This window comes from Amblyraja radiata, chromosome 17 (genome assembly GCF_010909765.2).
Source record: "Amblyraja radiata isolate CabotCenter1 chromosome 17, sAmbRad1.1.pri, whole genome shotgun sequence".
In the NCBI taxonomy this organism is placed as follows: domain Eukaryota; kingdom Metazoa; phylum Chordata; class Chondrichthyes; order Rajiformes; family Rajidae; genus Amblyraja; species Amblyraja radiata.
The window spans coordinates 29,399,562-29,426,661 of NC_045972.1; the positions used below are offsets into that span (position 1 = coordinate 29,399,562).

Below are 27,100 nucleotides of genomic sequence, written 5' to 3' on the forward strand. Positions count from 1 at the left end.
AAGGGGTTGGACAGGCTAGATGCAGGAAGTTTGTTTCCGATGTTGGGGAAATCCAGAACAAGGGGTCACAGTTTAAGGATAAGGGGGAAATCTTTTAGGACCGAGATGAGGAAAACATTTTTCACACAGAGAGTGGTGAATCTCTGGAATTCTCTTCCACAGAAGGTAGTTGAGGCCAGTTCGTTGGCTATATTTAAGAGGGAGTTAGATGTGGCCCTTGTGGCTAAAGGGATCAGGGGGTATGGAGAGAAGGCAGGTACAGGATACTGAGTTGGATGATCAGCCATGATCATATTGAATGGCGGTGCAGGCTCAAAGGGCCGAATGGCCTACTCCTGCACCTATTTTCTATGTTTCTATGTTTCTATGATATTTGTTTGAAAACTTATGTGAATAGGTTATATTTGTGACTAAAGGAAAAACACAAAATCTCTGCCATTTGCACAATGAGTAGTGTTGCTGGTATAGCCCCTCGCTCACAGCGCCAGGGACCTGGGTTCAATCCCGACCTCGGGCGCTGACTGTGCGGAGTGTGCACGGGCTCGCTATGTGATTCTCTGGGCACTGTGGTTTTCTACCATGTCTCAAAGACACGAGGGTTGGTAGGTTCATTGTCCACTTAAATTGATCCCCAGTGTATAGATGTGTGGTAGAATTTTGGTGAGTTTATATGAATGTGGCGAGGAACAAAAAAGTTATTCTAAGATGAGTGTAAATAGGGTTGATGGGCGGTATGGAAATCGAGAGGTATCTGGAGTTAATAGGGTTGATGAGGTAAATAAGATGATGGGTGCCCTTGAGAATAGCGATAGGTGACCATAAGGAAGGTTAGAGGAGTTGGCGAAGAGGGAAATTGGTGGGAAGAGCCAAAGATGATGGTCACTGAGGGACAGAGGTAGAAGGCATGAATTAAGGAGAGAAAGAGGGTGGTAGCCAATGAGGTTGAGGTGAGGGCAGCACTGAGGAGGGTGAGTGAAATCAGTGAGGTGAGGGCAATGCAAACGGGAAATGGGAAAGGTGAAGTGCGAGTGGATTTGAGGTAAGTGGAGATGAGGGGATAAGGGGAAAAGGGACCAGTAAGAAGGGTGGGATGTTAGTAAAGCCAGTGAGGATGTGAGTGAAGGGCTGAGGTAAGATGGCTGGATGTGAGGGGATGAGGGATTAGGGAAGTGATGAGGAAAGAGGAGAGTGGTGTGGGGAGAGAAGAGGTAAGGGGGAAGAGGCAAGTGTTCAGGATAATGGTGAGACAATCAGTGAGAGGTGACTGGTGAATGACATGGGGAGAGAAGAGGAAAGAAAGGAGTGGGGAGGCATGAGGGAAGGGGAAGAGGTGAGGAGATTGGGAGTGTCAAAGTGTGTGATGTGGGGAATGGGGAGGGCAATGATGACTGGTCTATGTAAAGGGGAGTGGGTTATGGGGAAGAGTGAAGTGAGTGGGGAGGGTTGCGGGGAGAGGGGAGTGAGGAGGAATGAGGGGTGAGATGAGGGGAGTGGAGAGTGGGAAGTGGAAGGTGGACAGGGGTGGGGAGTGAGGAGGGAAGTGGGGAATCAGGAGGGGATGGGGAGAGAGTGGTGAGTGGGCAGGGGAATGGTGAGTGGAATGGGATGGGTTGAAGTGAAAACAGTGGTGGGGATGAGGAGGGTTGAGAGGAGAGATATAAAGGTTGGGAGGATTGGGGAGTAGGACGGGGTGAAGTGAGGGAAGTGGTTAGGGGTGAGGGGATGGAAAGTGAGGAGGGATTGGTAAGGACTGTTTTGGTGGTGAAGAGAGAGGATAGTTGGAAGGAGTGGGAAGGGCTGAAGAAAGTGAGGAATGGTGAGGGGAGTGGGATGATTGAAGGGAGTGGGGGTGAGGTTTGGGGGAGTGAGAGGTTTGGTGGTTTAGAGAAACAGGGGTTGAATGGAGGAGTGAAGGGAGGGGTACTGTGTGAGGAGGGGTGAAAGGAGTGGGGAGGGGAGCGTTGAATGGTGAGGGGCGTGGAGAGTGGGGAAGGGAGTGCAGAGGGGAGCGGGTGAGGAGGGAGTAGGAGGGTGAAGGGAGTGATGATTGGGGAGGGGTGAAGAGGGTGGGGCAGGGAGTGAAGATGGGTACAGGGAGTGGAGAGTAGTGAAGGTAGTGTTGAAGAGTGAGGGGACTGCGAAGTAGTAAGGGCGGGGGGGTGGTGATCAGGCACAGGTAAGCAGAATGGGAAGGGTTAAAAGGAGTGGAGTGGGAAGCTGAAGGGAGGGGGGCATGGACGGGGTGAAGAATGAGGGGAGCGGTGAGGAGCAGTGGAGACTGGAGAAGGGGAATCGTGAGTTGGAAAGGGAATTGGGTGGAGGGTGAGGGAAGTGGGGAGTGAGGGTGTGGAGTGGGGATTGGGGAGTGTAGAGTGGCAAGTGGGGAGTCAGAAAGGGAGTTGAGTGAGGCCAGTGGGGATTGGAGAGGTGTGAGGTGAATGGGGAAGGTTAAGGGGGCGGGGGGGGGGGGGGGGAAATGGACAGGGGAGTGGGGAGGGTTGAGGTGAAGAGAGTGAAGTGGGTGAAGGGTGATTGGAGAGGTGTATGGGAAGGGGTGTTGGAAAGGGAGTGGGGTGAATGGATGGGAGTGGGAAGGAATGAGGGGAGAGGGGTAGGGAATAGAGTGGAAGTGTGGAAGGATGAATGGAGTTGAGTGGAGTGGGGAAAGGGGTGAAGTGGTGAGTGGTGTCGGGATAAGGAGAATGGAAAGCGAATGAGGGAAAATTGTGAATGAGTGAGGAGATGAAGAGAGTGGTGAGGGGTGTGGACAGTAGTGAGGGTAATGATCAAGGAACGAGTCATAGTCATACAGCATTAAAACAGGCCATTTTTCCCACACTGCCCATGCTGACTAACATGCCCCAATTATACTAGTCCCACCTGCCTGTGTTTGGCTCATATCCCTTTAAACTTGTCCTATCCATGTATGTGTCCAAATGTTTCTTATCTTTGCATTAGTACCTACCTCAACTACCTCCACCAGCAGCTTGTTCCATACACCCACCACCCTTTGTGTAAAAAAGTTATTCCTTGGGTTCTTATTAAATCTTTTCCCACCTTATACCCATGTCCTCTAGTTCTCGATTCTACTATTGTGGGCATAAGACTCTGTGCATTTACGCTGTTTATTCCTCTCATGATTTTGTACATTTCTATAAGATCACTTCTCATCCTCCTGCACTCCAAGGAATCAAGTCCTAGCCTGCCCAACCTCTCCATTTAGTTCTGGGACTCGAGTCCTGGTATAATCCTTGTAGATCTTCTCTGCACCCTTTCCAGTTTGACAACATATTTTCTGTCACATGGTGACCAAAACGGAACACAATACTCGTAATCTGGCCTCACCAAGTATATAGCTGCAACATGACCTCCCAACTTCTATACTCAATACTCAAGCCCTACCATTTACTGTGTTAGTCCTGCCCACGTTAGACTTCCCAAATTGCAACACCTCACATTTCTCTGTATTAAATTCCATCAACCATTCCTCAGCCCACGTGCCCAACCGATGAAGATCCTGCTGCAAGTTTTGACAACCATCTTCACTGTCACTCCCTTTCGTGCCATTTTCAAATTTGTTAATCATGCCATGTAAGTTCTCATGATTGAGAGAGCTGACAAACAGCACACCACTAGCCATAGGCCTTCATCAACACCTCTCCGCGACTGTGGGGAGGCGAGTGGGTGAGATGTGGTGAGGGGACAAGGGGACTGTCAAGGGGATGTAGGAGGTGGGAAAGCAACTGAAAGAGGGAGAATTCAAGAGATATTGGAGGGGGTAAGGGAGTAGACAATGGTCCCTGGGTGCAGCCTCCATTTCGATGGCAAGAAGCTGAAAGAGGACTAAATTAAAATCACCAAACAGTTCAGCGTATGAAATGAAGGAATCGTCTGAGCAGGTATTCCAACCTCTGTAGCAGTAACGTAATGGGGTTGTTTCCCTTAGACATTAGTCAGGGAGATGTGGGAGAGGGACTTGTTCAATGGGAAGCAGAAGCATGGTCTGTGGCAGCAGGACTGAGGGATGGAATGTAGTTACAACACATCTCTAAACTAAACTACTGAACAGCTGGGCCGAGAAAGGAATGCCTTTGAGTGTTAAATACAAAGGACTTAGAAGAGAAAGTTAGGTTGGCAGACTTTCAGGGAGAGTGCTTAGATGGCAAGTATTTCATCTAAACAAGCAGACAAAAAAATCAGCAGCGGAGTTCAAACAATATTTGTTTGAAAACATATGTGAATAGTTTATATTAGCGACTAAATGATAAACACGGAATCTCTGCCATTTGCACAATGAATAGTGTTGCTGGTAGAGCCCCTCGCTCACAGCGCCAGGGACCTGGGTTCAATCCCGACCTTGGGCGCTGACTGTGCGGAGTGTGCACGGACTCGCTATGTGATTATCCGGGCACTGTGGTTTCCCCCCACGTCCCAAAGAAGTGCAGGTTGGTAGGTTAATTGACCACTCGTCTATGCACTGGGGGGGGGGGGCAATTTGAGTGGAGAATTTGGGTAAGTTCATATGAATGTGGCGAGAAACTAAAAAGTTATTCTAAGATGAGTGTAAATAGGGTTGATGGTCGGTGCGGTAATGGAGAGGTCTCTGCTGTCCCCTGCTGTTGGGGATTCAGTGGCGGAAGGATGCACTGAGGCACAGAAGGCGGGCTGGTCAGTAGGGAGTTATCGGCAATAGAAGAAGTGCTTTTGGAAGCAATAAATTAGCATAGTAGGCGAGGGAGGAGGAAATAAAAGTAGCAGAACGGAAGAAAGTGGGTTGATTTCTGCCGAGGTACTTTCTGTTTAGCAGAATACTTTAATTTACAAATAAAGCCATTTTTCACAGCAATTAGGGTTGTCAAATATGGCTTTATAAAAAATCAGCATGTGTTGGATATGGGGAAAAAAACAGTAAATGCTGTAAATGCTCAGCAGGTCAGACAGCAAATGAGTTTGGAGTAACAGAGAACTATTTTTCAGCAGATATTTCTAGCATTTTCTACTTTTGTGGCTACAAACTATCCTGACAAGCAAGACCCTAGCTCCAAGGTAACACGGGCAACAGGGGCACCAGTTTCATCCAAGGGATTTGAGCTTTGTGCCCACAGACAAAAGCACTTCCCTGTCACCCTGAGGTGAATGGCAATGAGAGTGGTCAGCTTGGGCAGTAACACCTTCAAGGAATCAACAGCTGCTCAAGATCATCCATGGAAAATATCCACCCGAGTGAGATAGCAACGAGGTTACCAGCAGATTGAATGTTTCCCCCTGTCAAATTGAGAATAAGAGAAGGGAGAGAAAAGAGTACATTCAGTATTTCAGAACTATCATAGAAAATATAGAAAATAGGTGCAGGAGGAGGCCATTCGGCCCTTCAAGCCAGCACCACCATTCATTGTGATCATGGCTGATCATCCACAGCTGATGACCCGTGCCTACCTTCTCCCCATACCCCTCGATTCCACGAGCAGCAAGAGCTCTATCTAACTCTCTTTTAAATTCATCTCAGTTCTAAATGGCCTCCCCTTTATTCTTAGACTGTGGCCCCTGATTCTGGACTCCCCCAACATTGGGAACATTTTTCCTGCATCTAGCTTGTCCAGTTCTTTTACAATTTTATATGTCTCTATAAGATTCCACCGCATTCTTCTAAATTCCAGTGAATACAAGCACCGTCTTTCCAATCTTTTCTCATATGACAGTGCCGCCATCCCGGGGATTAACCTCGTGAAGCTACACTGCACTCCTCAATAACAAGAATGTCCTTCCTCAAATTAGGAGACCAAAACTGCACATAATACTCCAGGTGTGGTCTCATCAGGGCACTGTACAACTGCAGAAGGACCTCTTTACTCCTATACTCAAATCTTCTCGTTATGAAGGTCAACATGCCATTAGCTTTCTTCATTGCCTGCTGTACCTGCGTGTTTACTTTCAGAGACTGGTGTATAAGGACACCAAGGTCTCGTTGCACTTCCCTTTTTCCTAATCTGACACCACTGAGATAATAATCTGCCTCCTTTTTCTTGCCGCCAATGTGGATAACCTCACATCTATGTACATTTTATTGCATCTGCCCACTCACTCAACCTGTCCTAGTCACCCTGCAACCTCCTAGCATCCTCGTCTCAGTTCACACTGCCACCCAGCTTTGTGTCATCTGCAAATTTGCTAGTGTTACTTTTCTGACAGGGATTAGTTTACTCCTACTCTTTGTTTCCTGTCTGCCAACCAATTCTCTATCGATGTCAATACCCTACTTCCAATACCATGTGCTCTAATTTTGCCCACTAATGTCCTGTGTGGGATCTTATCAAAAGCTTTCTGAAAGTCTAGATACACTACATCCACTGGCACCCCTTCATCCAATTTACTTGTCACATCTTCAAAAAATTTGCAGAAGATTAGTCAAGCATGATTTCCTTTTCATAAATCCGTGCTGATTTGGACCAATCCTTTTACTGCTATCCAAATGTGCTATTATTACTTCTTTAATAATTGACTCCAGCATCTTCACCACCACCAATGTCAGGCTAACTGGTCTATAATTCTCCGTTTTTTCTCTCACTCCTTTCTTGAAAAGTAGGATAACATTAGCTAGACTCCATTCCACAGGAAACTATCCTATGCAGACCATCAGGCCCTGGGGATTTATCAATTCCATCAGTCTACCCAATACTATTTCTCACCTTATGCAAATTTCTTTCAGATCCTTTATCTCCCTAGATCCTCTAGTACATCTGGGAGATTGTTTGTATCTTCATTAGTGAAGACAGAACCAAAGTACCTGTTCGAAACTTCGGCCATTTCCTTGTTCCCCATAATAATTTCACCTGTTTCTGCCTTCAAGGGACCCACATTTGGCTTTACTAATCTTTTTCTCTTAACATACCTGAAGAAGCTTTAACTATTTTTCTTTATATTCTTGGCGAGCTTACCTTTGTACTTCTTCTTTTCACCCTGTATTGCCCATCAGTGAGACATATTTCAACTATCTTTGCTCCATCAGTCCTGCAATCCTTGAGTTGATCTCCGCCTGGCACCATACATTGCACTGCGGTTTTACTGAAATAGTGAGTCATAGCTTGGCCAGTGTCTACTGGAATTAAAAAAAAAAAAACATCTGTAATTAATCTTCAGTGATTTTAAGGGCTGCCGAATTAGTAATGAGTTTGAAAAAAATCCCATTATTTCAATTGGTAAACTGAAACTCTCAGACCAATACAGCTATGAGTGCCATTTAGCAAGGCAGAGGAACCTTCAGTAGGATAATTTAACATGCCTTGGCTTCCCTGAGAAGGGCAATCACCATCTTGGGCTCAACAGCAACACGTCTAGTAGAGCTGCAGCTTCACAACACTCGAGATACAGGTTCAATTCTAATTTGGACCCTGTCTATGTGGAGTTTGCACACTCTCCCTGTAATCATGTGGCTTTTCTCCTGATGCTCCAGTTTTCTCCCACATCCCAAAGATGTGGCAGCAATCGAGACTCCAGGATGGTGGTTACCTTGCCGATTGGCCGATTTGCTCCCAATTGGGCCCCGCTCTAGGATCTTTGGAGTAATCTACTCTTGGCTCGGGTAGATCTACCCCGGGTGGAGGAGGCAGAGCGGGTTGGAGAGAGAGTAGAGGGATGGAGAGAGAAGAAAGGGGTAGGCGGGGAGGGGGGTGTGAGAGGGAATGGAGAAGGGGGTGAGGGAGAGGTCCCTCGCGGTCCAAGGGCAGCGCTCCCGCCCCTCCAGTCACAGTGCTTCATGCACACAGCCCCGGCTCCACCCCTCTCTCTCCCTGGGGAGATGCGGTGAACAATACAGGGATGGATACAAAAAGTACTAAAAAAAAATAAAATTAAAAAAAGTTAAAAAAAGGGGGTCACTAATAACAATAAAGAAGTAAGTAATTAAATAAATAAGTGTGGGGAGGAATGGGGTTAAGGGGAGAGCAGCTGCAGTAGAGCCGAACAATGGTGGAGAGCACTCAGTCCTCTTCCGAGTCCGGGGACAAGTTGAGAGAGTTAACAAGTTCCAAGAAAGGGTTCCATGTATCTAGGAATGTCTTGGTAGAGCCTTTGAGAGAGAACCTAAGTTTTACAAGCTTTAAATTGTAAAGCACCTCCTTAATCCAGCGGGCGTGTGTCGGGGGACAGGTGAGCCTCCAGTTAAGCAAGATCAGTCTCCGGGCTAACAGCGGGGTAAATTCTAGATAATCTTGCATTTGTGTAGTGGACTTTGTGAAGGACTGTGCATTGGATTAGGCCATGATGGGCACATATGGAGGAAGAATGGATCAAATCCAAGGCAGAGTCCCATTGCTGGTCTGTTAGTTTTGTATTCAGCTCACCCTCCCACGCAGCTTTTAATGAGGTATGAGGTTTCAATATAACCGACCCTAACAAGTTATACAAAACAGAGATGCATTTCTTCCGGTTGGGATCTAGAGCTAAGATGGTATCTGTCAGGATTTCAGGGGGGCGATTTGGGAAATGGGGGAATGTCTTCTTCACAAAATCCCTAATCTGGAAAAAAACAAAAAAGGTGGGAGTTTGGGAGGCTATAGTTGGACGAGAGCTCCGCAAACGATGAAAAGATGCCATCCTTGTATAGGTTTTTGATACTACTGATACCGTTGCTATGCCAGGTTTTAAATGCGTGGTCTGTACTTGAAGGTTTAAAGATGTGGTTTTTAAGCAGTGGGGTCAAGATGGAAGGGCCTTGTAAACCAAAGTTTTTCCTGAGTTGACTCCATATCTTGAGCGAGAGGGACGCATTTGGGCCTGCACCCACAGATGTTATAGGAAGGGGGAGTTGGGAGCATAGGACAGACCGCAACGGGAGATGTGAACTCGCCTTTTCCATGTGTACCCAGGTCGGTAGGTGTTCGCAATCATCATTCATCCAATACAGGAGTTTTTGCAAGTTAGCTGCCCAATAGTATCGCCTAAAGTCAGGAAGTGCCAAACCGCCGTCACTCTTAGGAGACTGCAGTATCGCCTTTAGGATTCTAACCGGTTTGAAACTTGTTCTATTTGATCTTATTTGATTGTGCACGCCGGGTTGATTGTTTCCGTGGAAACAGGAGTGCAGATACAAGAGAGATGGGTTGAGCGAACTGGAGTGGAACCAATATTCTGGCAGGCAGATTTGCTAGTGTTCCGCCAGTGGGTTTAATCTCGACTGTGGGCAAGTGGCATTTGTCTGTGTTTTGTTTCATTAACACATTGCACCTGCAGATCAAAGGGTCGACCGAAAGCAGGCCAAATAAATTATATTAAATCCGGTTACTAGCCACAACTGCCGTGCAACCAGCTCGCGTGCAGGCAAGCAAGCAAGAGCAAAGACCTGCTTACGCAATGCGTGCATGTGCGGAAAATTACTAGGAGCGTGCAATGATGATTACCGCACAGAACTGCAAACAAATGTGCCTGCACACGAACAGGATGTTAATGATTCCTGTCAACGAAATGACTTGTGCACACACCCCATTGGTGGTGCGGGTACGCTTGCTTGTCTCCTCCCTTTATTGATTTGCCGTCACAATCCAGGCAGGGAACAGTGGCGGCGCTGCCTGGGCGCATGGACGCTCTTAGTCAGAGTATGAATTATAAGCACTGATTGATTGCCCCAGTTGCTTGTCGCAGGACGCTGCTTTCACAGAGGGGTGACCGCTCCACGCTAAATACAAATTAGAAAAAGACAAAAGCTCTCCCACACTAAATCCGCTTAGACCGCCAGCCTGTCCCCCGGGTCACGGGGACAGAGCGGAACTGCCTTTTGCAACCCGCCGCCTCGCCGGGACGTTCAGCACATTTGCAGTGAAACTGCCCGGGATTCCCACACGATGCCGAGCGTGGTAGAAAGCCGAATTGTATCCTAGATTGGGAAGGTCGTGTTTTAATTTGAGAGCTATTGTAAATATTCCGAAACCTGTTTAAATCTCTTCTTTAAAAAAACAATGAAAACCAGTGGAGGGCTCAGAACAGCAGGAAAATGTTGCCTTTCAAAGTCCTTTTTGAAATGCATTCAATGCGTTAAAGCTAGAAACACAGCAACTGGTTTACATATTGCAAAGTCATGGTGATGAATATGTTTAAGTTATTGACTCTGAGATAACCAGCTCAACCTGTGGTCTTGCAAATTACCCTTAGGAATTTAGAAGACGATTTATGATTAGCTCAAGGCCTCGAGCGCCGGCCATTTCAGCGGAAGAAGCAGCTTAGTTACAAAACGTAGGTACACAAAATTGCTGGGGAAACTCAGCGGGTGCAGCAGCATCTATGGAGCGAAGGAAATAGGCGACGTTTCGGGCCGAAACCCTTCTTCATACAAAACGTTATTGGTAAGAGTGTGAGGAATTAGAGTATGAGTTGTCAGGGTGTGAAGGCACTGTGTGAGGGGGCAGAGCATGTGGTCAGAGTGAGTTGTCAGAATGTGAGTTTTAAGAGTATGAGTTATCAGAGTTTGAGTGAACAGAGTGTTAGGGGTCTTCTTCTTGCGTATGGCATGCACAGCCTAAAGTTGTAGGACAACTTGTTTTATTTGATTGTGTACGCCGGGTTGATTGCCTTCGTCGAAACAGGGCAGATCACGTAAAGGTTGCAATCTTCCAGTGTGAGGGGAGAGAGTGTGAAAGGACAAATTGTGAGCGGTCAGCTTGAGTGGTGAAAATGTAAGGGGTTAGAACCTTTGGTTAGAATGAGGTCAGTACAGCGAGGGGTCAAAGGATAAGAGTGTGAGTAGTGTAACAGAACAGCAGGAATGTTTTGCCTTTCAAAGTCCTGTTTTAAATGCATTCAGATTCAGATTCAATCTTTATTGTCATTGTGCGATGTACAGTACAGAGACAACGAAATGCAGCTAGCATCTCACCCAGAAGAGCGAACACAGAGTAATGGAACAATAAAAAAAATATATATATATATATATGTACATACAGTAGCAGTAGTGCAATTTTTCTGGGGGAAGGAGTGTCCGGGGTGCGGTGACTGGCAATCACCAAGGTGCAGAGTTAAATTGTGTAACAGCCGCAGGGAAGAAGCTGTTCCTGAACCTGCCGGTCCGGCAACGGAGAGACCTGTAGCGCCTTAAAGCTAGAAACACAGCAACTAGTTTACATATTGCAAAGTCATGGTGATAAATATATGTTTAAGCAATTGTCTCGGGGATAACCAACGGCACTACCCACTCTCCACAGCACAGGCAAAACATCTGAGTATCTCAGATAATCTTGAGATTATTTTTAGGCAAATGCTTTTTTCTGACTGTGCTCTTGCAAATTACCCGTAGGGTTTTGTAAGGACAGAAGACGATTTATGATTGTCTCAAGGTCACTAGGCCTGGCCATTTCAGCGAAAGACGCAGCTTAGTTACAACATCTTCTTGGTTTAAATAAACGTAATTAAAACAAACGCTTAAAATCTTCTAATCGCTTTACTAATAACTACAATCTTCCCAAAACTATCAAGATTTCAAAAGTGCATTTTCCCTTCCATTCTCTGCATTCGGCGAGTTCAACATTCCACATCCCTTCCTGTAATTTCCCATTTTGCATATCGAGTCTCTTCTGTCATAAACCAAACTGCTGGAGGAACTCAACGGTCTGGTAGTATCCGTGGGGAGGGTTGGGGAAATAGAGATGTGTTGTTTGAATTCCTCCAGCAATTGGTTTTTAACTTGGGATTCCTACATTTACAGTCTCTTGAAATTCCTCTGCTGTTTCATATTTATTTTGGGGTGTGACTTTCCTGACAAGACCTTCCAGGGCATTTGGGAAGACAGTCATAGAGAGGCATGAGGGGATGAGGACAGCAATTTTCCTTCCTTGGACAAGGCTTCCAGATGGATCCTTGCTAGGATCAGGTGGCATTATGATCACCACTGTTGAAATTGGCTTTTTAACCCAATTTATTTTCGACTCGCACGGTATGCAACAGGCTTTTTGCCCTATTAAACCCACCAAACAGCAAGCACACATTTACAGTTGTTCTACACTAATCCAATTTTTCCTCCCAGCACATCTTTAAGAGGAAGGGGAATTATCTTTCCAGTGCCTTGTGGGCCTGCTGTACGAAATCCATGTGTTGGAGCCAACGAGGAGAGTGTGGATCAGTCTGCTAGGTAGGCCATGCATTTTATACCTGGTCTGAGCTCTTGCTTTTAAATATTTTGTACCTGGCCTGAGCTCTTGCTTTTAAATATTGATTCATCAATAGACTGAAGGCTATTCGGGCAGGAATGTGGAGACAGTAAAGTTGAGTTCAGTAAAATTACTGCTGATCTGATTGTATTCTGAAGATAGACCCAAAATCCTGGTGTCTCTGGGAAAAAGGAGTAAGTGACGTTTTGGGTCGGTACTCTTCTTCAGACTGAAAGATAGACAAGACTATATCAAACAGGGCAAGCAACAGATCACAACAGGAAGGGAGGAGTCCATTATAGCCTGTTGTTGGCTGGGGAAGTTGTGCTAATGACAGGGATACAAAATTGCAAACAGTGGAACTAGTAGGATGACAGGAGGGAGGGGGGGGGGGGGGAGAGGGGTGGACAAAATACAGAAATTACTTGAAATTAGAGGTGCTGTTCCACCAATTTGCCTGTGGCCTCACTCTGACAGTGGGGGAGGCCCAGGATAGGAAGGTCAGTATGGAAATGGGAACGCGAGTTAAAATGTTTGGCAACTAGAAGATCGCGTAGGCCAAGGCGGATTGAGCGTAAGTGTTCAGCGGAACGGTCCCCAAGTCTACGCTTGGTCTCGCCGATATTTCTGAATTTGTTCCCCTCCTCCCCCACCCTCATCATCCACTATTAGTACTGGGACTTAGTTTGTCAATGAGGTGGATAAGGCTGAGGGAACTACAATCAAAAGGATATGGATTAGCATAGAATGGGCAAATAATTAGTGGGAGGTGTTTGAAGATTACATTATTCGGGAACTGTGCCTGAATAGGGTAAAGAATCAGGAATAGAGTTCTAATGAACCCATCGTGATACGTTAGCAAGGCTATGCAAAAAGCAAACCAAATACTTGGGTTTATTTTGAAAGGAGTAGAAATGAAAAGTAAATAAGTTGTGCTAAACCTGTATAAAAACTTTGGTTGGACCACTCAGTGGAGCTCTGCATGATGTGCCATAGAAAAAATGCAGAAGCGCATGAGAGAATGTGGACGTGGTTCACAAGGATGTTGGAGATGTGAGTGTTTATGCATTGGGGGGGGGGGGGACGGGTACTGGTAGGGCATAATGGTCGGTTTCTGGTCTTGTGTATAGGATTAGAGTCTAAGGTGACATTGATTATCCTACAACTTTAAGCTGTTCACGCCATGTGCAAGATGAAGAAGATGAATTGGGGAACGATGGACCCACTGGACTTGGTTTCTCTTTGGAAATTGAAGCTGGAGGCTGAACAGGGAACACTGAAATGCTAACTTTCTTTATCTCAGTGGTACCATTGTGGGGAAAAGCATCACCAAAGGCTGTCAGTGATTGGGGGTCTCCAGGATACCGATAGGAATTTCAGAGGAAACGTCTTTACCAACAGAGGGGTGAGGCTGTGGAACTCATGCCCAGAGTAACTGATGGAAGTGAAGAATGGGGGAGGCATGGGATGGGAATAAAGGGTCACGCCGAGGCCTGGGGATTAGAGAGGGAGGGAATCGTTCAAGTAGAGCCACGTGGACTGACAGGGCATAATGGTCGGTTTCTGGTCTTGTGTATAGGATTAGAGTCTAAGGTGACATTGATTATCAGTGCGATGGCTGAGTCTGTATGTGTGAAGGATGTTTGAATGGGAGCAACAAACTCTGAGGTGAGGGGTCAGTCTCAAGGTTGACAGGTCAGACTGGCCACTGAATGTGGGGTCAGCCTTTCAATATGATGACATGAATACAGCAATTGTTTGCCAAGAGAGCACAAATTGTGTGCTTTGGTAAATACCTGAAGGGTTGGAGTGACTTTGGTTCAGGGTGTGAGGTTCAAAGTATGCTTTGGCCAGGGCTGCAGAATGAAAGGTCAGCGCATTAAAATTCGGTGTGAAGGGGTGAACGTGAAGGCTCACAGAAGAAGGGATCAGAGTGTGAGAGAAATGAGCGAGGAATTAGAGTTGTCAGAGTGTGAAGGCACTGAATGCGAGGGGTCAGTGTGAGAAGGGACAGGGTATGTGGGGTCAGAGTGTGAGTTGTCAGACTGAGTTATCAGAGTGTGAACAGTCAGAGTGTGAGGGGTGAGAGTGTGAAAGGACAAAGTGTGAGCGATCAGTTTCAATGGTGAAAGTGAGGGGTTAGAATGAGGTCAAGATGGTGAGGGGTCAAACTGTGAGTGGTGAAAGTGTAAGGGGTAAGGGTGTGAGGAGTGTAAAGAAACAGATCGTGATGGTCCAGAGTGTGAGGGGTCAGTGTGAGGGAACAGTGCATGTGTTCAGAGTGCAGGGGATCAGAGTGAAGGGACAAAGTGTGAGGGGTCAGAGAGAGGGGTGTGAATGTGAAGAGTCAGAGTGTAAAGAGACAGAGTGTGAGACGGAAATGTAAAACATCAAGAATGTAAGGGGTTAAAGATTGCCTGTTGTCAGAGTGTGAGAGGACAGGGCGTGAGTGCCAAGTCATGTGAGGTCAGAGTATGTGGCGACAGACTGAATGGTCAGAGTGTGCAGGGTTAATGTTCAGGCATGTGTCCCATTCTTTTCTGTCAGCCTGCGGGGCTGCTTTTGCCCTCTGATACTCTGATACTCTCCTGACACTGCAGGCTCCCGGCTCATTTGTGCTGAGTCACGCTCGCTCAGCAGCTTTGCCCGGCCCACCCCCCTGCTCGGGCTCCTCCCTGCTCCTGAAGCCTATGTTAACTCCAGTGACTGTCACGAATCCCGGGAGTGAGCAGTGTGGTGCCAGACTGTGAGCTGGGGAGCCCAGCCTTATGCACAGCAGCTGTCTCGGTGCCCGGCCCCAGCAGGTAAGGTCTTGTTCTGCCGAGCCTCCAGCTACAACATCGCCCTTTCCCACCGGAATGTTGAAGGGTAGAGGGGAGGTGTTGTCAGTCCTCGCCCCCTACAGGAGCCACTGGGTAGTGGTTGGGAAACAATACCACCTCCTATAGCACATCCCACCCACCAAGGCATCTCCATAGAAACCCTGTTCAAACTGGGGTCCAGCGGAGACCCATGAACCCCTGACCTGAAGAATCAGGGTGGAAGGGAGCTTTGGAATGACGTGCAGGGTAAGAGCTACCCTTCTAACAGGAGGCACTCGGCTGACTCCACCACTGCGCTCCCAGGAGAATGAGCAAGGATGAGACAGCCACAGTTCTGTGGGAACCCCGACACTTGCTCGCCATCGTTTCACCACGGGCACACGAGGTTGCGGGCAGCCACAGCTAAGGCTCAGTAAGAAGGTTTCATACCTACTGCTGTGTGTTGGCACAACAGGCTGAGCCGCAGTCAGCTGAGGAATGAAGCCAAGGGCCCTCAAATCAGGGTTGTTAACTTCCCTGGTGGGTTAATCCCCATTCTTGGCTCTCGGTGGGGATGGGCTTGGCAGTCCTGAAGGACCTGTGCATGTCATGTCTGTGCATCAGCTGCCTTGCCTCCAGGTTCTTCCACCATGTCCACCATGTGCTCTGCAGTTCGCAGGTTCTTTACCTTCAGGAATATGTGGAGATGTTCCTCTTCCTTTGAAATTCATGATTACTTTGCTGCTGTACTACCTGGTTCAAAGAAACATAGAAACTAGGTGCAGGCCATTCAGCCCTTCAAGCTAGCACCACCATTCAATATGATCATGGCTGATCACCCAAAATCGGTCTATGCCCTGACCAAGGAAGGCAAGAACACCAAACGCCTTCCCCCCCCCATCCTGATTTCCTGTTTCACCGCTTTCAAGGAACTATCTACCTGTACCCACTGGTGCCTTACTCTGTTTGGGTAACAAAGTTTTACCCTGACTGAATTCACAAATAACTACCAAAATATCTGAGACACGGAATATAAATTGGCTGCCAAGGAATTTTGTTGTATTTTCATTTCACATTTCTTGATTCATGGTATGGGCGCATTTTGGAAAGTTACATCAAGGCAAGCCCAGTGGTGCAGCGGTAGCATTGCTGTCTTACAGCATCAGAGACTCAGGTTCGATCCCGACTATGGGTGATGTCTGTGCAGAGTTTGTACTTTCTCCCTGTGACCTGTGTGGGGTTTCTCTGGGAGCTCGGGTTTTGTCCCACATTCCAAAGATGTGCAGATTTGTAGGTTATTTGGCTTCTGTAAATTGTTACGAGTGTGTAGGGTGGAACTAGTGTACGGTTGATTACTGGTCAGCGTGCACTTGGTGGACCGAGGGCCCTGTTTCCACGATATATGCATCCCTTCTGCCCCATAACATGTGGTTTGCTTGTATTAAGAAATAAGAATGGGGACAGGGTTTACAAGTTAAATGGTACCATTTTAAAGGTGTCCAGGCAGAGTGCACGGGTCCAAGTTTCAGAATACGTGTTGGGCTGAAGGGCCTGTTTCTGCGCTGAAGGGTCTGTTTCCGCGCTGTAGAAAGTGGAAATTAATCTGAATAATTCACTTTACAATCTTTGGTTTCTGCTGAAAGACAAAAGACATGGACTTAATTTCTAATTATTAATCAGATGAGGCTTTCAGCTGCGACTGGCAAAGGTAGATGTGGGTGCTTAACAGAAAGAGATGGGAGAATTTATAATGGAGAAGGGGTGGAACAGTGGTGCAATGGTATTGATGCCTTACAGCACTAGGGACCCAGGTTAGATGCTGATTACGGGTGCTGGCTGTACGAAGTTTGTGCGTTCTCCTGTGACTGGGTGTATTTTCTCTGGGTGCTCCGATTTCCTCCCACACTCCAAAGACATATAGGTTTGTAGGTTCATTGGCTTTGGTAAGTTGGAAAGTTGTCCCTCGTGTGTGTGTGTAGGCTAGTTTAAAGGGTGATCGCTGGTCAGTGTGGACTCAGTGGGTCTGTTTGTGCATTGTATTTCTAAAGGAACAAGAAAAAGGCAGAGAAATTAAACAAATGCATTGTGTTTGTCTTCATGGAAGAAACCGCAAAAGATCTGTAAGAAACACCAATAGCTCATGAAACCATTCCTGGCGGCTTCCTCTCCTCAGTGGTGCCAGCGACAGTGAACCTCAGGGCAGCCCCAACATCGTAGATCCCTGCCGGCTGGGAGTTAATACGCAGCCAGTCATTCTCTGTCTAAGAAGAACAATCGTTGAAGTGCCAATGAAATCGTCATTACTTTCCTGTGATAAGGCTGCTTCTGATGCTGGTGTTTTGAGGCCAGGTTGATGGAGATAAAAGATGGGTGGTCAATTCAGATGTAGTTGGTTACTGTTATGGCGTGGGAGATGTGGACGATCCTTTGCTTAGATGAAGATATCATCTAATGTGCCTTTACTGGTAATGTTGCCATGACCGAGGATTTCTTCAGAAGAGGGACGGTGATGGAGTTGACCTTTCATATTCCTTGCTCCTGGATTTTTTTGTGAATCGCTACATTCAAGAGGCATTCAGACAGACAGGTAGTCAAGGTGTGGAAGGATATGGAACAAGAGCAGGCAAATGGGATTGGTATCTGGATGGACTCGGTGGGCCACACAGCTTGTTTCCATGCTGTAAGACTCTATCATTCAATAATCTGCCAAACCCACCTTGCTGAACGGCTGACTCGATGATATTGACATTTCTCCCAGTGGGTTACATGCCAGGATCTATCTTGCAAACTTACAGGCCTGAAAGAGCTGGCGTGCCAATGGGGCATTAGCAACAGTGCGATCTACGAATGAGGCGCCACATGGAGACCTCCCTCGTTTGTCCCACTGGCAAGAATGATCCAGTACCCTCCCAGTGGCTGAAAATCTATCTCCTGATCACAGTACAGATTCTGTCCTTCAGGAAAAAGAGTGGGCATGATCTTCACCACACTGCAACACCACGAGAGATGCAGAGAGCAGCACCAAGCACCATGGTAAAAGATAAAGTGCTGGAATAACTCAGCGGGTCAGGCAGCATCTTTGGAGAACATGCACAAGTGGCATTTTGGGTCAGGACCTGCAGGAGGGTCGGCTGCAGAGTTTTCGTACACAGACAACACCTTATGTGCACGATCATATGCCAAGCTCCAAATCATCGTCGCCTTGCTCTCTGAAGCAGGTGACAAGATGGCCTTACACTCAGCATTCTGACAACAATGTCCCTCAATATCTGGTCCCCACCGTACAAGCAGCACGTCCCATATCTTGGGAGCTATCTATCCATGAAGGCAGACAATGGATCATAAAATTCACGGCTGCCTTCAATACATAAGATTGCATATGGATATTGGAAGATTAAAAGGTTAAACCTGGCACCGAGCTAATGATCTACTGGGCAGCAATGAGCAGCAGTGATCCCTACCGTGCTCTGTTTCTGGATTTCCCACAGCAAACATCTCTATGCACCAGAACAATAATATTTTGCTTGCACAGAATGCTCCACAGGGAAGGATCAGCAAACTGAGTCTACTGGCCAGCACCCCAGCACTGAAAAACCCGTTACTCTCAGTTGATTACCTTCGGCTGGCCATGTCATTTGCAGGTCAGCCATCCCGCTTGGAGCTCCATCGTGGGAAGAGGTGGATAGAGGAATAAAGTCCACGGATTTATATAAAATTTCCGTGAATAAATGTGACATCCTGATTGACTCCTGGGAATCGATGACCCACGGTCACTCAAAATGAAGGGGAGGCATTAGTGAGAACCTCAGGCTCATGTATTAGGAGAACGCAGAATCCCAGCATAAATCAAGGTGGGATGGCACCATCTCCCACATTATCCACTGGCCCCATCAGACGCCATCTACTTGGCCATGGAAGAGTGCAGTTCCCATAATGTCTTCAACAGACACTTCAAAATCACTGCACCTGAGAGGAAGCAGGTCACCCTCACTGTCGAGGAACTGCCTCAGATAATGAACACAATAACCAGATCAGTTGTTACTGGTGCTGGAACCCTTCCTCACAATCTTTGGAAATGCTTGCATGGAGGGGTGTGACATTTTACTTGTGCAGGTTTGCTGATGATATCAAGCTAGGCAGTTGTATGGACTCTAAACAAAATACAAAGCAGCTTCCTGAAGTTGGAGCGAGGCTGAGTTACTGGGGAAATCACCTGCCAGATGGGCCAGGTGACGTGGAAACATGAAGTCATCCACTTTGATGGGGAATAATAAAAAAAAGAGATCGAAAGGCATTGGCATTCAGAGAGATTTGGATATTCTTGCAGGTGCAGCAAGCAACTGAGAAGACATGCCACATGTTGGACTTCATTGCAAGACTTGAGTAGAGACATCTTACTCCAAATATACAGGGTGCTGATGAGACCAAATCTGGAGTTTGACGTATTGGTCTTATCTCCCTACCTAAGGATGTGAAGTGTATACAATGCAAGTTTGCCACATTGATTACAGGGTTGGTCCAATGAGTAAATATGCTGAGCCTGTTTCCTCTGAATTAAAATTAAAGATAATGTAGGTAAATCAGTCAGAATTCCGTTATGTTCTTAAGTCCACTACCTTCATCCTTCATTATGAAGTCAATGTAGCTTTATGGGATATTGGCCAGGCGGCTTTTGGAGTATCATGTGCAGTTCTGTTCATCCCATTACTGGAAAGATGTGGAAGCATTGGAAAGAGCATGGAGGAGGTTTACAAGAATGATGCTGGATTAGGGGATATTGCCTGCAGATTTGGATTGCTTTCTCTGGAATGTCGGAGATTGCAGGGAGACCTGATACAAGTACATAAAATTAAGAGAGGCATGGGTAGAGTAGATAGTCTGAATCTTTTCCCCATGTGGAAAAATCCAAAACTGCACAGCATAATTTTAAAGTGAGAGGAGCAAAGTTTAAAGGAGATTTGAAGGGCAAGTCTTATACACTGAGGTGCCTGGAACGCCCTACCTGTCGTGGTGGTTAAGGCAGATATGATAGTGGCATTTAAGAGACTTTTGGATAGACATATGGTTATGCAGGGAATGGCGGGATATGGATTACGTGCAGGCAGCTAAGATATGGTCTTGGCACCATGTTCGGCACAGACATTATGGGCAGGACTGTTCCTGTGCTGTGCTATGTTCATCTTTTCAATGTTTCTATTGAAAAGTTATGCCAAGATAAACCGAGTTATTACACTCATTGATAGGGACACTTTTCCAGCTGCTGTCCATGAGAAATATTCCAGCGGCTGTTTGTGAGAGGGTGTTGTTCCAGCTGTTTGTGAGTGCTGCTGTTCCTGTTGCTGTCAGTAAGGGGAGTTGTTCCAGCTGTTTGTGAGGGATACTGTTCAAGCTCTTGCCAGAGGGGCACTGTTCCAGATGTAGTTAGAGGGGCACTGTTCCATCTGTTGTCGGAGGGATGCTGTTGCAGATGTTGACAGAATACTGTGCACTTAATTTAGCTCTGTGGCGACTCTCATGTGACTGAGGTTTATTGCTCTGGCGACTCAGTGCTGCTACCCTGTGTCAGCAGGTCTCAGTACAGGTAGCTCATGGAATGTTTGGCTGTGAGCTATGTAAAGTTGAGACTCTCATGCATTGGGGTTTTGTGGTGAACTGTTGCATTGTAAGAGCCAGCAGTGACCACACTGGGGAACAACATCATCTTTCACCTGCCGCTACCACCACTATCTGCCTACTTCTTGAATTATTTCCTATCTGTATAGCTTCTGGTCATTTAACTTTGGGTGAGGTCACTGCTGGCTTTTAAAATGCCACCGTTTACTCCAAAATGAACAATTCTCCTCATTCATGGGCCAAAGCGTCACCAACCTGCCTTCTGTCTCGTGTTGTCTGAAAGTCCAGCTTTGTGACATTTACTCTATTCCTTTCATCAACCTTGTCAATTACCTCACCAAAGAAAGAATTCGGTCAGGTTAGGTAAAACGACTTCCCTTTCACAAACTCACACCGACTCGCATTTATCAGCTCAAGCTCTCTTTTCCCCTGTGTAGTTTCTAAAAGTTGTCCCAGATCCAAGGTTAAACTGACCGGCCCTCAGTTACTGGTCAAATCTCATCACACTTCCATCCCACTCCCTCCTTCATGCGTATACCCTGACCTGAAGCTGACTCATTAACTGGCCTTTCCACTACTCTTTTATCACCTCCACTGACTCTCCTTCCCCTGGGGCACAGGCAGTATCAGAGATCAGCGCATTAGCAGAGATCAGGGTGAACTACTCATCTGCTATTCCTGCCTGTGTACAGAGATCACCTTCCTTTTCTGTAATCAACCCACCTCTCCCTCCAGCTGCTCATTGTTTAACTCCTGTGGGAAATTGCTTTTAATGTTGATTACAGTGATATTAATAAGACTCTGCTATTCTTAGAAATTGCTCAGAAAGAATACAGTGATGGGTTAATCAGGCTCAGTACACAGAGGAGGAAGGAAACACACGGAACAGGCCAATGGATTAATCTAACAGAAGATTTGAGGAGTTATCAGACACAATAGGTGTTCACATGTCACTGTGTGGTGGATGGTCAGTCGAGACCAGCAGCAGCAAGGGGACATCAAATTGTGTGGGTTATAAATAGAAGAAACATCAATGAAACAACTGCAGCTTATCCAAAATGCCGCTGCCAGAGTCTTGACCAACAACAAGAAAATGGACCACATTACACCTGTCCTTAAATCTTTGCACTGGCTCCCTGTGTGTAAGAGGATAGATTTTAAAATTCTGTTACTGACCTACAAGGCACTGAATGGTCTAGGTCCAAAATACATCTCTGACCTACTTGTTGTATATGAGGCGCCTAGACTCCTCAGGTCTTCAGGGACAGGTTTACTCTGTGTTCCCAGGGTCAGAACTAAAAAGGCTGAAGCAGCATTCGGTTCTTATGCTCCACACCTGTGGAACAAGCTCCCTGAACACCTGAGGTGTGCACAGACTGTAAGCGCATTTAAATCAGGCCTAAAAACACTGTTGTTTACTATAGCTTTTTCATAACCAGACATGCAGGTAATCTTAACCGTCTAATTTTAACCCTTTTATGTGCTTTTTAAAATCGTTTTATTGTTTCATTGACGTTGTTTTATTACTCATACATTTGTCGTATTGCTTATTTTGCAATTTTTAATTATTGACTATTTTATTTTTTCTTTCCTGTAAAGCACCTTGAATTGCTGTTTGCACGAATGGTGCTATACAAATAAATTTGCCTTTGCCTTTGCCTTTGCCTTAGACACAAAAAGCTGGACAAACTGTGGGACAGGCAGCATCTCTGGAGAGAAGATATGGGTGACGTTTCGGGTTGAGACTCTTCAGATTCTGAAGAAGTGTCTCGACCTGAAACATCACCCATTCCTCCTCTCCAGAGATGCTGCCTGTCCCACTGAGTTACTCCAGCTTTTTGTGTCCATCTTTGGTTTAAACCAGCATCTGCAGTTCCTTCCTGTACACAGGGTGTGCTGTGGGAGGTCCTGCATCAGAAGCGGATGAAACTAGGGAACATAGATTGAGGGGAAGGGGGAAATAATTTTGGTGGGGATCTGATGGATATTTGTTTCACTCAGAGTGCTCAGTATCTGGAATATGCTGCATTAGAGAGTGGTGGAGGTAGTCACTGACAGCATTTAATAAATGTTCAGATGAGCCCATGAATCTCTTAGCCTTAAAGTACAGTGCTAGGTGATGGAATTAACATGGAGGAGTGCTCATTCATAGGTGTGGATTTTGTAGGCCAAATGGCCTGTTTTCATGCAATGCTAGTCCATGAATAGTTTAGTTTAAATTAGTGATTTATTGTTACGTGTACTCATGTACAGTGAAATGCTTTTTTCTGCTTGATAACCAGTCAGCGGAAAGATTATAAATGATTACAATCGAGCTGTCCATAGTCTACAGATACATGATAGGGGTGGAAGATTGCAACCTTCACGTGGTCCGCCCTGTTTCGATGAATGCCATCAACCCGGCGTGCACAATCAAATAAGATTAAATAGAACAAGTTGTCATACAACTTTAGGCTGTGCACGCTGTACTCTAGAAGAAGAAGATGCATGATAAAGGAAATAAACTTTAGTACAAGGTAAAGCCAGTAAGGTCTGATCAAAGATAGTCCGAGGGTCTTCAATGAGGTAGATGATAGCTCAGAGCCACTCTCCAGTTGTTGATAGGATGGTTCATTTGCCTCATAACAGCTGGGAAGAATCTGTCCCTGAATCTGGAGGTTTGCGTTTTCACATTTCTATACCTCTTGCCTGATGGGAGAGGGGAGAGGAAGGGGTGATTGCTGTGAGTCTCGTCCTTGATTATCCTGGTGGCCTTGCAGAGGCCGCATGAAGTATAGATGGAGTCATTGGAAGGGAGGTTGGTTTGTGTGATGGTCTGGGCTGCATCCACAATTCTCTTCAATTTCTTGCGGTCTTGGATGGAGGTGTTCCGCTGTGATGCATCCCGAGAAAATGCTTTCCAATGCACATATGCAGAGGTTGGTGAGAGTTATTGGGGACATGCCGAACTTCTTAAGCCTTCTAAGGAAGTAGAGGTGTTAGTGTGCTTTGGAAACATAGAAAATAGGTGCAGGAGTAGGCCATTCGGCCCTTCGAGCCTGCACCGCCATTCAATATGATCATGGCTGATCATCCAACTCAGTATCCTGTACCTGCCTTCTCTCCATACCCCCTGATCCTTTTAGCCACAAGGGCCACATCTAATTCCCTCTTAAATATAGCCAATGAACTGGCCTCAACTACCTTCTGTGGCAGAGAATTCCAGAGATTCACCACTCTCTGTGTGAAAAATGTTTTCCTCATCTCGGTCCTAAAAGATTTCCCCCTTATCCTTAAACTGTGACCCCTTGTTCTGGACTTCCCCAACATCGGGAACAATCTTCCTGCATCTAGCCTGTCCAACCACTTAAGAATTTTGTAAGTTTCTATAAGATCCCCCCTCAATCTTCTAAATTCTAGCGAGTACAAACCGAGTCTATCCAGTCTTTCTTCATATGAAAGTCCTGACATCCCAGGAATCTGTCTGGTGAACCTTCTCTGTACTCTATGGCAAGAATGTCTTTCAAAGCAATGTTATTGGCCATTGCTTTGATATGACTGGTTCAGGACAGTTACTGATGATATTTACTTCTAGGAACTTAAAGCTTTCAACCATCTCTACTTCTGTGCCGTCAGTGTATACTGGGGTATGTGTACCACTTTGCTTCCTGAAGTCGATCATTATCTTCTTGATCTTAGGTAGACAAAAATGCTGGAGAAACTCAGCGAGTGAGGCAGCATCTATGGAGTGAAGGAAATAGGCGATGTTTTGGGTCGAGACCCTTCAGACCTGAAACGTCGCCTATTTCCTTCGCTCCACAGATGCTGCCTCACCCGCTGAGTTTCTCCAGGATTTTTGTCTATCTTCGATTTTACAGCATCTGCAGTTCTTTCTCCTTTATCTTGCTCTCAATGATAGAAAAATTGTGCCTTAACACCAGGTCTCATAGTTTTCAATCTCCTTTCTATTCTCTGTCTCGTCATTATTTGATATCCGTCCCACCACGTTGGTGTCATCCAGGAATTTGTAAATGGAATTGGATTTATATTTGGCTGCACAGTCGTGTAAGGAGTAAAGAGTGGGCTAAGAATGCATCCTTGTGGAGCACCAGTGGTGAGGATTATTGTAGAGGATGGTTTGTCCCCTATCATCACTGATTGTGGTCTGTTGGATTGGAAGTCCAGGATCCAGTGGCAGAGATGAGTGCTGACTTCAATTTTGATGAGTTTGGTGATGACCTTGGATGGGATAATGGTATTAAAAGCAGAAAAAAAAATCTCACATAGGTGTTTCTCTTCTCCAGGTGTTCCAGGGATGAGTGTAGGGCCAGGGAGACAGCATCAGCCTGTTATGGCAGTTATGCATTCCATAACTAGCCTCTCAAAACATTTAATCTAGATGGGAAAGACAGCCTCTAGGGTTAATCCTGTTGCTGATATTAACTCCTAACCTTCTGTTTTGGCAGATTGAGAACTCCGGAATCATTGGAAGCAGTGTGTGGACAATGGACCAGACCATGAAAGAACTTACTCCCATCCCTGTCGTTATAATCGGTAAGCGAGCTCTACTAACCATCATCCCCATCACCCCCTTCTACCAAGTCACTCCAACTATTGTCCAAGTAACATCGCTGTGCTGGAGGAAGGAATCCCGACAACACTTCTTTGTGAGATCTGCTCACTGTAAGGGCTCAGGATGTAAAATCGCCTGGCGCCCTCAACCCTCTCTTTCAATGTTAAATTAAATATTGTAATAATTTTGTATCTCCAAGCACATTATCTCCTCCTTCCATCTCTGTTTGAATATTGTAGTGCAGTTTCAATTCCTTAGGCCTAATCTATTGTTTGCAAGTGTGCAAATGATTGTATAATCTTATGTGTACACCTGGATTAATGACCTGCAGTTTATATTAATGCAATCCCAGGAGGTATTTGTGTGGTTTTACTAGGTGGAAACTCATTGGCTGAGCTCCACCAAGTATTTTAAAGGGACTGTAGAATCACGGAAAGGTTTCAGCACAGAAGGATGCCACTCAGCCCATCAAATCTATACTGTTCTGATGTAAGAATATGCCAGTAAGTTCCACTCTCCCACACCTGAAACTTCCTCCCTGATTTGGACATGCAGTGAAATGTGTTGTGCTGCATGTTTTGCTGGCTAATGCAGGATAACTGACCATGATTTATTTTAAATTCACTTTACTGGTGAGTGTTTTATTTAAAATTTTCCTGCCTGATCATTTAGCGCACATTTTCAAATGACATCAAGAGTCGAGAGAGTATAATTGTCAAATGCACCAGGAACAGAACAATGAAATTCTTGCTTGCTGCAGCTTATAGACACCGGAGGTCATGGGGCCATTGAGTCTATGTCCACTCCCAGATCAATCCAGTCGGTCCTAGTCACCCACATTTTCTGTAGCCTGTTCATTTGTGCGGTATTTGCAGCAGCCAATTTACCTCCCAACCTGCAAATCGTTGGGATGTGCGAAACTAGAGCACTTGGGGGAAACCTGGCTCACAGGGAGAGCATGCAACACCACACTGTGAGGGCCGAAGGCTGTAATCAAACCCGAGTCACTGAGCTGTGAGGTTGCAGTACCTGCTGCTTCCCCACTGTGCTGCCCTTTGATCCTGCAATTTGTTGAGATCCAAGTAACAGAGGCACATATGGTATTCAGTGGCAATTGATGACAAGAGGGCTCGATATAACTGTCGAGTTAGACCCTGACCATTCCGACCTTCACTCCACTCCTGCTCTTGTCCAATCATTTCCAACATAGGTACAGAGCTTTACTGCAGTCCTCCAGTTAAAGTTTCTTCAAGTAGAATATCCAGATCTTAATTGTTGAAATAAACTGCATGGTTTACTTGCACAATTCTACTCTCAGTTTAATTTAAAGTGAATATTGCAAACTTTTTACAAACTTGTTCCATCCTGACAATGAGCTCACCAATCAGGATCTCTGATGAAGGAACTAATTGCCTCTCCCTATATTATAACACCACTGGACACTGTGTGCAAACACCAACTGGTAATCTAACACCTGCTCCTGCATTAAGTGTTTTGACCCGAGACATGTTTTCCCGTTGTGGAAGCTGTCTGCCCTACTGTGTTTCTCCAGCAGTTTGTTTTTTCTTGTCCAGCATCTGGTGTCTCTTGTTTCTCCACCTGAGACGGTTGACAATAACAAGACACATCCCCTAAAGGGAACGTGTCTCTGAAAACATTGCCATACCGATAATTCTGAAGTCATGATCATTTACTGGTTGCCCTACTCGTACTGGAGGTGGGGGCCAATTAATTCAAGGCAGGTGGGATGGTTTGGGGACGAGGCTGTGCTCGGTTCATTAATTTCACCCAGTAGTCTGCACTAAGCAATGCACAGCTGCTGGAATAGTGTAGTGGTGGACAAACAGTGTACTGGCATGAAACTTCTGTGGCCGCTGGGGAGTGGACCATTAGAGCTGAGATAAGCTCAGTCATACAGCACAGAAACGGACCCTTTGCCCCACCATGTCCATGCCAGGGGTTATTCCTATTTGCCTGGATTAAAATTCCATGCCCATTTAAAT

General features: G+C 46.0%; 1 protein-coding gene across 4 annotated transcripts in view; it reads left to right on the top strand.

The window, feature by feature from the left end:
- The first annotated feature begins 7,979 nt into the window (after window positions 1-7,979).
- Window positions 7,980-27,100, top strand: part of osgin1 (oxidative stress induced growth inhibitor 1) — a 31,680-nt gene continuing 12,559 nt past the window's right edge. Inside the window, exons 1-3 of one of the 4 annotated variants that reach the window (XM_033035963.1) lie at window positions 7,980-7,991; window positions 14,864-14,935; window positions 24,991-25,078. In XM_033035963.1, coding sequence (XP_032891854.1) covers window positions 14,900-14,935; window positions 24,991-25,078 — 124 coding nt within the window. In that variant the 5' untranslated portion in view covers window positions 7,980-7,991; window positions 14,864-14,899. Of the gene's footprint in view, window positions 7,992-9,628; window positions 9,907-10,997; window positions 12,113-14,742; window positions 14,936-24,990; window positions 25,079-27,100 lie in introns of those variants that run through there. The other 3 variants (XM_033035965.1, XM_033035964.1, XM_033035962.1) reach the window with 3 other exon arrangements.